At 36.9% G+C, this 12,948-nt stretch overlaps 1 protein-coding gene across 44 annotated transcripts in view; it reads right to left on the reverse strand.

Annotated features, from left to right (window-relative positions):
- Positions 1-12,948, reverse strand: part of CLASP2 (cytoplasmic linker associated protein 2) — a 114,375-nt gene that overhangs the window by 54,137 nt on the left and 47,290 nt on the right. For all 44 annotated transcript variants that reach the window (XM_032442423.1, XM_032442405.1, XM_015854125.2 and 41 more), the window contains 3 exons: positions 5,368-5,447; positions 1,218-1,310; positions 286-431 (listed from right to left, as the gene is read on the reverse strand). In XM_032442423.1, the coding sequence (XP_032298314.1) occupies positions 286-431; positions 1,218-1,310; positions 5,368-5,447 (319 nt within the window). The remainder of the gene's footprint in view (positions 1-285; positions 432-1,217; positions 1,311-5,367; positions 5,448-12,948) is intronic.

Genomic DNA, 12,948 nt, shown 5'->3' on the forward strand with positions numbered 1-12,948 from the left:
GCAGTTTGTACTAACATTAAGTACTTGGTTTAGTGATGGCAACTTCCTCTTCACATACAATGTTTTACAGAGATTATTAACTATATTTATCACCTGCAACAACAAATTAATTAGAAATGTTTCTTTTATGTTTTCTCTGTAGCTACAGACCTTGACTCTATTATCAGCAATAGTGTAGAGTAGCCCAGCAAGACGATCTTTCCTGCAACAGTGGTAAAGGACTTTCCAGTCAAATTCACACTAAAATCTAGCAATGTACACAAACAAATGTAAAACTATACTTACGCTACAGTAATACATGCTTCTCTAACCACCTGGGATCTGAGATCCTTGGCTGACAGCTTAAATGCACCGTCCAACAACCGTAAATGCTGGAAAAATCCATCATACTGTGCAGCTCCAGCAACAAGCAATGACCGAACTTTCTTGAGCTAAAAAATTTAAGGCATTTAGTTTAGCTACTAATAACTACTAACACATATTCTCTTTAAAAATAATAATAGCTTTTAGGAATATCAAATTATTGTTAAACTGTACATAATGTATAACTCCAGTTTCAAAGTTTAAGGTAGGTCTTGAGACAACCACACATGAAAATGTTTAAGTGTATGAAAAGTGTGCCTGTCTCCAGCAAAGTCTAATTCCACAAAATAGGAACATTATGTTAGTCAACAATAAGGAATGATTTGCTTTAAGAAACAAATCATATTTTCAAGCATATGGTAGTAATTTTAAAACAGTTATAAAGAAATAATTAAGTAAATTCTGTTGATAGAAAGTCTTAGATCTCAGTCTACAAATACAGAACTATGTTCATATACCTGTTTCTGAATGGTTGTTAAGATACTGTAAACTAGATGAAGAATATAGATGCAATACTTTAATTCCATAAGTAAATCTATTATAGCCATACAAGAGGTACCAATGCTAGCGGTTTACCTGCTGAGTATGTAATCTTGAAGAAATAAAGAAAAAAATATATGAACAACTGGGGGCTTTTCTAAGAGCTTCCACTCAAACGTCAACAGAAATATATTTCAGTCCTTTAAAAAGCACGTGTTTAAAGCTTATTCTAAAATGACTTGATACATGGAAACTCGTTTTTAAAACATAAAATAAAATTGCCTTTTGTATTATCACTAAGAAAAGCACTTTAAAGCATGCAGTCACATACAGACATACAAGCACCTACGCTTGAAATCAGATCAAATGTTTACCGCATTGGTTCGCTGATCCCAATCGTGTTTGTCATCTGAGAGGATTTCCCTGATTTTGTTCAATGTTTCTTCAAGTTCTCGACTAGAATAGATCTAGAACATTAAAAAGAACAGAAAAATCTCCAGTTAGCATGATGAAGGAAGCAGTTTAAAAAGACTGAAAATTCCACTACAACTCTGAAAATCTTGCCCTTGTTATACAACTCCAGAGAACTATGCCAGTGGTATTAAAACCAATTTAAAGCAAATATTAAGGATAACGCAAGTAGTGAATGCTCACTAACAGGAAAGAAGTATCAATATTTTCCCCAAGATTTCACCTTTCGATAGAAATTCACCTTTCCTAAGAATTTCATTACCTTGTTGTTGGGTTTTTTTGCCCTATTTTTTTTCTTTCAGGTTGTAATTCACTATGAGCAGAGGTTAAATAATCTGTTGCACTTCAATTTCATTCTCATACCCACTGACACAAATGGTAATCAACCATCTGATTGTAAATCTTTTGGAATAGCAACTCATCCTCAGAGTGTGGGACTCTACAAAAAGACTTGACTGGCAGCTAGGTAACATCAAAATAAAAAAGTTGTAAAAAATTATTATATATATATATACACACACATATATATATATATATATATATATATATGCACAGAGAGAGAGAGAGAAGTCATGTTGATATAGGTAATACATTCTTATCAGATTTAAGTATGAGAATAAGTGGAGACAGTTCATATGACATACTCTTGCATACAAAATTTAAGGATTTTTTCTGTTTTATCCCCAGCTTCAGAATAATATGGAGATAAGAAAAAAATTATTGAAAACTGATCTGGTCAGAATTTTTTTCCAATAACATTTTAAGCTTAAGACTTCCAGTTTCTCGCATCCAAAGTTGTTTATATAAACACGCTGAACTACATTCAGTTGCCCAGACACAGGCATCTGGTATTGAACAAGACATCCACATTGGACTGCCAGATATTCTGCAGGACTTCCAGGAGACCTATGCCCTATAAAGTGGAAGCGAACGCTAGAACTTATGTAGAAACTCAACACTAGTAACTGTTTCTCACTAATTACCTGCTTAAATGCAAGATTTACTTTTGTATGTTCAAGAGCGTAGAGTGTGTAGTGGAGATGAGGATCAGTGGTTAGGAGCGCTTTGTTTTGCATGTACTTTTTTGCTGGTCCCTTAAACACAGATCTTTCATTTTATTCTGAAGAAGATTTAGAAATTCTGTTTTACAGTTAAGCCAAATCTATATTTTCCTGTGCAACTTCAACCAACCAACTTTCCAACACTGAGTACACTGAACTAACTGTTCAGTATAGTTATAGTAGCTACAGCAGACTGATTTCTACCTTTCCTCCTATGCTTTGGTAACAGAACAACAGTAATGAAGGCATGAAACAGTATTTCATGCTGCAGTACTTAGGATGTGGAAAATATCCATGCTAAATAACACCTGTATATTTGAGTAGTCTGATAAGCAGGGTAGGAATCCAAGCTCCTTGGGTTTCCTCTTTGCCACCACCCACCTTGCTACGTCTTGTTCCTAATTCAACATATCTTTCTATATGTCAATTTAGCAGCCCATGCCAACTTATCCCAACAATAAAACACAACCACAAGGGATGAACAGTCATACCTTTTGGCAGCAGCAAACTAGGATCTCTTGGTGTACACATTAAGCTTAGTCTGAGACTCTGGTAAAACTGTGTCACTGAGAGGGCCTTCAAAAACAGGCCAATTTCTGTTCTCAGCTGATGGGGAATCTGAGTCCATGAGCTGTATTTAAAGCCATGGGATTATAACTGCTAGGCAATAAACAAGAGCAGAAGCACCATGTACAATGACCTACCTGCATGCCTAGGCAAAGAATTTAATATTTTGATTACCCGGCAAAAAATAGAATTGGGTCTAACCAAATTCAAATTGTCTTTTAAAGGAGCGATTTAGTAAGCGGCATAACTTTAATTAAAAAGAAATTAAAATTTTTCCACTAAAAATCCCAAGTATATTCTCCATATGTAGTTTCAAAACAAAAACTGTTTTTAATCTTTTTTTCCCTGCCTTTGATTAATGATGCTTTATACTTCTGTGAAAATTTGTGCATAGACAACAATTATACTTTCTTTTTTTTATAAGTCTCAATGTTGGATGTTTATGCAAACAAATTCGCTTTGGAAAAAGAATGTAGCTATTAATGGATATTATTCCTCTCAACATGACAACTGAATTTTCTGCTTCCAGTTCAACATAAGTGAAAAAAGAGCTGTGAAACTACTCAGTTTGTAATCTAAATACAGAAGCACAGTCTATCACAGTGCAGTAAGTAAAGAACTCATTAGCAAAAAGGTTATTTTGAGATACAGTGCAATGGTTCTATCTTCTTTTCGGGCTGCAATTATCCACTGGAGGGTAACATGCACGCACAGCAGAAATGGTAAATGCCACATTGAAGGCAGAAAAACTAATGTTCAAACACAAATTAAAGAAATAACTATTTAGACAGGAAGTATTTCCAAGTAAGAATTACAAACTTGACAGGAGCAAACAAGAAGATATTCCTTAAAGATTAATGATGAACATAGGCATATGACTAGATTACTGGAAAAGCAGAATCACCACTGAAGGTTTTTAGGAGCAAGTTAAAAACACACAAAAAACACTCTAAATTTATCTGATTAATTCAGATGCTCATAAACTTAATTCAGGATTGGATCTGTATTTCCATAATAAATTTTCCTCCCTTGTTTTTATTGAATCCTCTACTAAAACCCACACAAGTGTAATGGGAACAGGCCCAGCAACACAGAAACAATGCCCTCTATCCATTCTAACAGATTTTGACTTTAAAACAAGCAGGCACACTGCAATTCTTCCCAGGGTCTATTAGAAAAACTTCTCCCTTCCACAGTCATCTGTGTGGGCTCAGATTGTGGGGTGGTTTTTTTTTTCATTTTTTGACTATTTTGACCAGCTAGTAGGTCTTAGATTCTCATATGCTATAAATTAGGCTGTTCTGGGTCAGTTACACATTCTCCTTTGCCTCTCCACTTGAACTAAGGTGAGGACAAGGTGGTCTTTCTTCTCTACCTTCTGCAGTTAAGCAATGACCTACCTTCCCAAGTCATCCAGCAGAATCAGAGAGAAAAATCACACACACACACAATGACATCCAGGTATTTCACTTTTGTTCTCCCAGTGTTATTAAGCAATTTGAGTGATCGGAGAACTCTGCTCAGGACTGAAAACATTAAAGTACCAAATTATAGGCAGCATGTTTTCAGTGTTGTGGAATGTGACTCTGGTAAACTTAACACAGACAAATAATATGAGAAGATTAATCATCTTGCCCTCCAAAGAATTCTTAACAGAATTCTCAGGGAGACAAAGAAGAAACAAAGCCCTTACAGCATAAAACAAACTTTGGCTGAACAAGACAGGAACCACAGAGGTAACATGTTTCTTCATTATATCAGTCAATATTTCCATCTATAAAATGACATTTAACAATGGAATACATTATCATTGTAAAATAAATTAAAATAGAACAGATGTATATATCAAGAGAAGGGAGTCGTACAAAATCCTTCTGGTGTTTTAAAGCCTTGTCTGAGTTTTTGGTTGTCTTCCACTGTTCAGCTGCTCAAAGAAAACATATTCAAAGTAAGTCTTTGAAAATGCAAAATGTTGGGTGACTCAACTCATGTGAAAACACCAAGCATGTGTGAGTCTCTGAAACTATAATTCCCGCTTTTAAAATTATTTGCTTATTATTAGTTGCGTATCCCATGAAACTTCAAATCCCTATGTTTCCCTAATATTATGGAAATGTTTTTCTTATTAAAAATTGAAACATGCAATTACTTTCAGAAGCTCCTTGGAAAAGATTAAGCAAAGTAATAACAAATTTTAGCTGAAACAATGGAATTAGAATTTGTAACATAGTTTTAAAATGTGGGTTTTGCTAATTAACAACTGAAAAAAATATTAAGTTCTCATGGAGGCTGTAAATTAAAGTGCTCATAGACAGAAAGGTAATGACACCTCAGTTGAAAGACTATAGAATTGTAAGAATAGGCTAAGAGAGTGTTGTAAATGGCATATTCCTGAAAACAAAAGTTAGCATACACAGCACCTTACCTGTACAGTAGGAACGTCTGTAAATGCCTTAATAAAGTCATCTTCATCCACTGCTCCAGCTCCTCCTTCTTTAGAGGAACCTACAAACACATAAAATACTGTTAAACAGAGTCTAATGCACATCAGGGTTTTCAAAGTGAAAGAATAACCTTTCAACCTGTTTTCAAACAATTAATACAGCTCACAAAACGGCAGAATATTCAATCTGTATAAAACTGCAACACTGATTTCACCTTACAGTTACAAAACAAACAAAAAAAACCCTTTACATCCTTTGAGGATGAACAATTCTGAGCAGCTTCCAACGACAAAGTTAATGGTTTAATTTTATCATTTTTATTTGTGCTTAACCAGAAATACGTTTACGACAACACACCCTGTAGGAGCTGTTTGCAAAGGTGATCGGGACCGCATCCTGATAATGCAAACACTCCCACGCACAGAATTCCAAATTGTTTAGCAGAGTGAGAGTTGTGTCATTAAAGTTCATCAAGATTCATTTTCACACAAAAACGTGTGCCAAAAGGAACCAATCCTCTGTGGCTGTGGTTTGTTTTGGTTTTGTTTAATGCTTTCATTTTTCTTTCTTTTTAATTGTAAAAATCTCGCATAGTACCCTACATGAGTCATAATACCTTGCACTCCCCAGAATTCTCCTTAGGAGCCAGAAAGTGTGAGGTGCATTTCTCACACTGTTCTGCCCAGCTTACAAAGCACAGCTGAAATGGACACATCAGACACAGAAGAGATGTATTTTACCAACTACAGCACAAATAATAAACATCACCAAAAGAAGTTAAGCCTCAGAAACCAACAGAAAGGAAAAATAAGGACCTTCTGACAACACAAACACTTGGCAGCTACGGTCTTTACAGAAGTTTCACAGTGTACAGATGCTGATCTATTTACAGTGTAGGGCTATGCACTGCTAGGATTGTACACTTGTGTACCTCAAAGCGTGAGCATCCACTACAAGTATGGTTCAGATCGCAGACTTAATAGATCTGCACGCCCCTATGCAGATTAAGTTCTCTCCCACTCCTTTGAGACTGCTCAGTTCAACAACACTTTTGAATGATACCTACCAGAATTTAGACACATTAATATTTCTGTATCGTACTGCAAGCAACAAATTTTGACAGCCTGAACTCAAAAATACTGCAAAGATGTGCTGTGCATAAAACTCTTCCCCATATGCATCTCCAACATGACCTGTTACAATCATCAATGGCAGTCAAAGGGGAAAACAAAAATTGTAACCAGTTATTTCTTGCCCTTCCTAAGAGGAGAGGGAATAAATCCTTCAATAAAGTGAATGAGGAGCTATCCAGCTGAGAAAAAGGAAAGATGGAGTTTACAACTAGGACACACTTTTCAAAGTGATCTCCAGCATGCATCTAAGAAGCAGTCTGACACACACAATCTCCAACTGCAGCTGTTGGACCATCACCAAGTACTGGCTAACCGTAACATAACACAAAATCTGAAACATGAGGCTGCCTGTGAGCTCCCATTCCAAGTTTTGTTCAACACCTACATTTTTAAGGAAGTCATCTTGGAATCAGAAAATTTACAGTATCAAGACATGCCAGCTAAGCCACAGAGTAGATCTCCCAGCCCTGAGATAGATATAGAAGCCTCTTGAGGCCAAATGAGAAGCTAAACAGAAATCTTTTTTTTGCATTAGTTCTTCGTCACCATACATGATGGCGAAGGTACAGTGCAATGTAAAACTGCCCTGAAGTTTGAGAAAGGCTACTGAAATTTCTGATTTGAGACATGAGATTGAACTAAAATGTACCGAAGTTTGAAAATTAGCACAAACTTCTCAGTTTGGTATGTACCACAAGCCTGCTTTTTCCTGCAACTAAATATAACGGCTGTAGAACTTGGTTTCTGCCACATAAACTTGTACAGCTCCTCTGAGGGTGGAGGCACTGGTTAGTGCAGAATTTTGTAGAGAGAAACTTTGAAAGGAAAGAGTTTGTCACAGGATCACCGGGCTAAACTAAACAAGGTGGTACAAACAGTCACGTTTCCATTCATAACCCTATTTTTCCCTCCTAAAATTATTCTGGCATATGATATGTTTTCACAGTACTGAAGCAGTCAGACCCAAAATGCAGTAGTCAGGAAAGGTAAATAGGAAAAAAATTGAAAAGCCAGAAGGCTGCCTCAGTTTTAAAGAATAAAACATTGCTTTAACATTATCAAAAGCCTTGGTTCTTTTATTTTCAATACTCAAAAGGTGGAGGAACTCTTCATATCAGGTTTCTGCTCTGCCTGTCACACTGTTTTGGTCAAAAAGCTTACTGTGACATCCACTAAACAGTGAGCTCTTAGGAAGCTCATACTGCACGTTTCTTCACAACCTGTTAAAATATTGTTTAAGACTACAGTGATCCTGTGACATGAGATACGAAAAACCACTGTACTTCACAGTTTATACAAGTTCTGTATTACTACTCAGTTACACAACACCTGAAGGTAAGGACACTATAAGTAATTCCAAGGGTCTGTAAGCCCTCTGCATTTAACATCTGCAAGCACACAGCAGATAAACTAAAATCCAGAGCCTCACTGAACAGCAAGGAGAGCAATCAATGTCACTTCTGGACTTAGCCCCCTTGGACGAAAAACAGAACACAAATGAATCTGAGAGAGATGAACAATGCATACAAGACATTTACACACAAATTTCATCCTCTTGCTACTTATGAACTATTACCTTTACCAGTTCTTACATTCAAGCAGCCTGCTTAAAAAGGCTCACAGAGGCACCTGCAGGCCTTTGTTCCACGTCAGGAAGCTGGTGAGAACATACTGAAAACAATAGTCTTGATATGGAAGAAAATTACAGCATATTAAGCATCTCCAACTGTAGTGCTTTCATCTTAGCTCAAATGTGTGTGGGGATAGAGGCAAAGAAAATGAACCCTTTCCTTGCACTCTACTAGGAGATGACACCTTCTTAAGTGAAATTCAAGAATTCCTACCATTCAGTGAGGCCCTATGACTTTTCCTTTTCTTTCTCTAAGAAAAGTTTCTTCCTAGTCACGAGCAATGCAAATGAAGAAAATAACAGGACCACAGAACATTACTGTGTATTGATACAGTGCACTATAAACTTTTAAAAAGCACACTGCTATATAAACTCATTCTATCCCTCTGATTTCTCTAAAAGCACACAGGAATGGGATCTTATTCTTGGAGTAAGATTATTTGGATTTTTTTTTCCCCTGAAATGAACAAAACTCAAACATCAAATGAATCCCAAGGCCATAACTATACTTCAATAACTTCAACACAAACCGAATCTGAAGATGCTCAACACTCCTAATTAAAAAAATAAAATTCAATAAAATTAAAAAACCATCCACCATGATTTTGTAAAATTCTACTGAGTTGTTAGTAAGGAACTGAAAGCAGCTTCCACTCAGCATGGGTAAGTGTGCAGGACAAGCCCAGGTATTACCAACCTTTTCAAATAATACATTAGTTAACTGGGAACTCCCAGTGGTTCCTCCTACTGACCCTATCAACTGTATCACAGGCACAACCAAACAGAAAACCAGACAAGAGAGGCTGGGCTAGGAACACACAGGCTGAGAGGAATGCTTTCAGTGAGAGAAGTTCCCTGGTCTCCCTCACTGTGGGGCTGTACAAACACTATGCTAACACAGAAGAAGCAGCTTAACAGTGTTGATACAAAATAACACACAAATAAATATTACAAAACAAACAAACCACAGAAATTAGAATTTACTTTCTCTAGATTACAGCAGCCAGTTTCTGCTACCACCAATTCATAGAATCCCTTTAAATGGTACAAACCCTGACTGCCTGTGAGGAGAGTCCTTTAGGACAGTACTTGCAGTGTGCCAAGACAGTCCTCAGTAAGTTCCCACAATCCCTCCATATGGTTAAATAAAGGTCACATTTAGCTCTTTCTTTGAATACGTTCTGCTGTTTGTTAGTCTCTGAAACTGAGATTTCCTCAATCTTCTGTAGAAGATTGTGCTTCAATAGAATGCACACCCTGACTTATTAACAGAACACAAGGGTGACCTTACTTCAGTTCAGCCAGTGTTCAGTAAGTTCTTATTTCCATGTTTGGATATTAATCAAAAAACTTTCATCAATAGACAAGGAAAGAGCTACTCTCCAGTCTCAAGTACCTGGATAAAGAACAAAGCCCTTTTCCATGGGCTGATTAAGAGTCACTTTGTATTATAGGTATTTTCAAGTTGCCAGCTAAAAAATATTTGAAAGCGACAGAGATACAGCAACTTCTCAAACAAAAAGCACTCTAATCTGTGCTAGATGAGGTGCAATTACTCCCTCCAATAAAAAATAGAGGCAGGAGGAGTGAGAAGAAACAAGGAGTGAGCTATGCTTACATGTTACATGTACTGCGTGGGGGGGAAAAGCAAATCCTCAAGCAACAGGAAGGAACACAGATACTTCGCTTCCTCGGAGCTCATCTCAAAGTTGATTAATGCTTCTGCTGAATTATCAGCTCACACATTCATCTTTTAAAGCAAGCACAATGCTCATGCTCACGTTGTCCTCTTTCAATCATTCATGTATTTCACAAATACTTAAAAGATCATTTGTAACCCTGCCTCACCAGCCAAACTTCAACAGGTGGACTTAAAATGTTAGGCTAATATTATTCAAATTAGACTTATTTTCAGTATTGGGGTAGTTTTCTAATAACCCAGAACTTATATTTTACTTCAGTTTCAGTCTTACACCTCAACAGTGGAAAAATCTCACCAATTACTTTACATTACAGTCATTATTACTGAGAACAAACAGGAACACGAGCAACTCATTCATATTATCTACAACTTTTTTTTGCAAAACAGGCTGAGTTGTGATATCAGAATTGTTTGGGGGTTTTGCTGCAACGTTATGTCTTCAGGAAAAAAGGAATCTTCATCACTATAACTGCTTCTCTTCAACTACACTTCCTTTTCTGACACAATTTAAACTGATACTCTATTAAAAACAAGTAGAACCAACGCGGTTCGTCATTGCAAACTCTGAAATTAGTTTTGAAGATATGACAACACATTTTTATCTTTTCATTCCAGAAGTTCACTACTGCAAGACAGAAGGCTGCACTTCACATATGGCTGCTTTATATTTTTAAGAACATTATACTTATTTGGTGCAAGCAGTACTTGTGACTTTGCTAAAATTGCACTATTCACATTCCTGCATTATAATGATTTGCATTTTATGTTTCCACTTTAAAGATATTTTCAACCCTATTTATTTCACTTTCAGTTGTTAGAGTGGTGCTGATTTTATTCTCTTTCTTTTTAGTCTATTTTATTTTATATATTTACTTATATAATATTACTCTGCTTTTCTACTTTAAAGTACCTACAATTGTCCTAAGAAATGAAACTTAAGGCACTTTTTTTCTCCTTCCAGCCCTACAAAGTGGAATCATACTTTCTACTTCGCAAAGCAGTTTCTCTTCAACAGCAGCAACGTAGGATTGTTTTGTATGTCTGTTTTCACATACTCTGTAACACAACCACAGTCCCTAAGTACTCAAAGGGACATGGTCAGCTGACTTCAGTCAGTCCTCCTCCACTTTCTCGTTCCTCTTTTTCCTTCTAGATTCAGCCACATGAAAACAAAGGAACTGCCTTCCCCCTTCTCAGCACTTTCAGAATCAATATTCCATGTTAGCAAAATAAACAAGGGATGGCTTTTCTTCCCTGTTCACACCACTGACTGGTACTACCATGATGGCTAGTAGGATGCCTGGGACTATATCACAGATGTTAAAAGAAGGTTACAAAGTGTTACAGGCTTTTACCTATAGGCTTCTTAATTACTGCTCACTGTCACCATCTTCTTATTTTATCCACTTCATCTTATTTTATTATGGAGACTAATAAACAGTAGCTACAAATATATATGGAGAGAGAGACACACACATGCTCTATGAATGTATGTACATGTGTATTTCCATGCAAGTGAAGTGAGAATATATGCAGTTCATTTTGGTCTCTGGGGCTGGTTTGCTAATTCACCTGATAAGCTGCAACCAAAAGAATACTATAGGCAAGAAAAGGAACCCCCATTAACTTACAGCTAAGGAGAATAGATCACTAATTGTACGAGAGGAAACCTTTTCTGAAGTCCTACACAAGAAAGTAAACAGCAACAAAACTCAGCAAATATAGGAGAAGATGGAAAGCTGGAATTCCTCCTGCTTCCCTGAATTCTGAGTTAGGTTGATGCAGCTGAAGATGGCATCACTGCAAACCAGCAATTTCACGGCAAGGCTGTGCAAGGAAGGAAAGTAGGTACTTTTACTGTGGGGACAAGGAGGCCAACAAGTATTCTGTAACAATTTCTGGTTCGGTGTCAATGACCACCTGTTGATTCTAAAGGGTGACCAGAAAGACAGGAGGTCTGATTTCAGAAAAAGAAATCCTCCGAACTCTCAGCAACCTGTGAGCCAAGAAGGCAACTGTTGCAGAGTGTCAGTGATGCTCTGAATGCCGAGACCTCAGTTTTGTGTCTCACAAAGGGTCGAGATATAGCTATAAAGAAAAACCTAGTTAGTTTTATGTGACAAATAAAACACTTTGGAAGCCACTTCGTGAAAACTAAACAAATAACAGAGGAAGGATTATCACAGTGCATCAATGGAACCAGTACTCCTGAGTTTATTTGCTGTAGAACTCAAGAGTAGAGTGCTGATTACTATAATACACTTGTGTGTCAAATGAACACAGCACTGTCCTCACCAGTCCAAAGATAATCAATACAGCAAGCAAAGCATTTATCTTGTTTGTAGTCCATTCACTAATAATTTGTATTTACAGTTCCACAATTACTGAAGTCATTTTAGCAAACACACTTCTTAACTACACAATGTAGCTTTAACGAGTCTAACTTTACCTGGCAAAATACGTGTGTATTAGGTAGAGACTTTTCATCTATACTGCTTCATAATAACATAACATCTTTAAGTACTTTTTCTGCTAAAAAATAGATTCCGAAGGAGTAAATCAGTACTACTGTAACGCTTTTCAAAAGGCTGCATTGCTGTTATTGAGAAGGTGGAATAAAGAGCATTACGATGCTAATAAAAATCACTACAGATATACAACCTAAACTTAAATTTACTGATGGTGTGAATAACTTCCTATTGTTCACCCTGGTTTTCCCATTTTCCAATTAATGGATTCCTTCCTAAAAGAAAGTCTTTTTAAGGATTTTTGATCCATCAGACATTTGGATGTTCTTAAGAATTAAGATCATCCTAAAACTGAGGGTTATGTCAAGTAATAGTCTCATAGTCTCATGCGGGTTGGAAGGGACCATAGAGATCATCGAGTCCAACCCCCCGGGATTCGATCCTCCTGTGTAGCAGAGCGGCACTTCTACCACTTGCGCCACAGGGGGGCTTCGAACCCAGGGCCTCCGGTGTTGCAACGCGGCATTCCTACTACTTGCGCCACCGGGGCTTATATTGTCACACTAGCAAGCTTCACAGAGGATGAGAATCTTGGAACAGTTTAAGAAAAAGTAGCATAAAAACTCCTT

Source organism: Coturnix japonica, chromosome 2 (genome assembly GCF_001577835.2).
Source record: "Coturnix japonica isolate 7356 chromosome 2, Coturnix japonica 2.1, whole genome shotgun sequence".
NCBI lineage: Eukaryota > Metazoa > Chordata > Aves > Galliformes > Phasianidae > Coturnix > Coturnix japonica.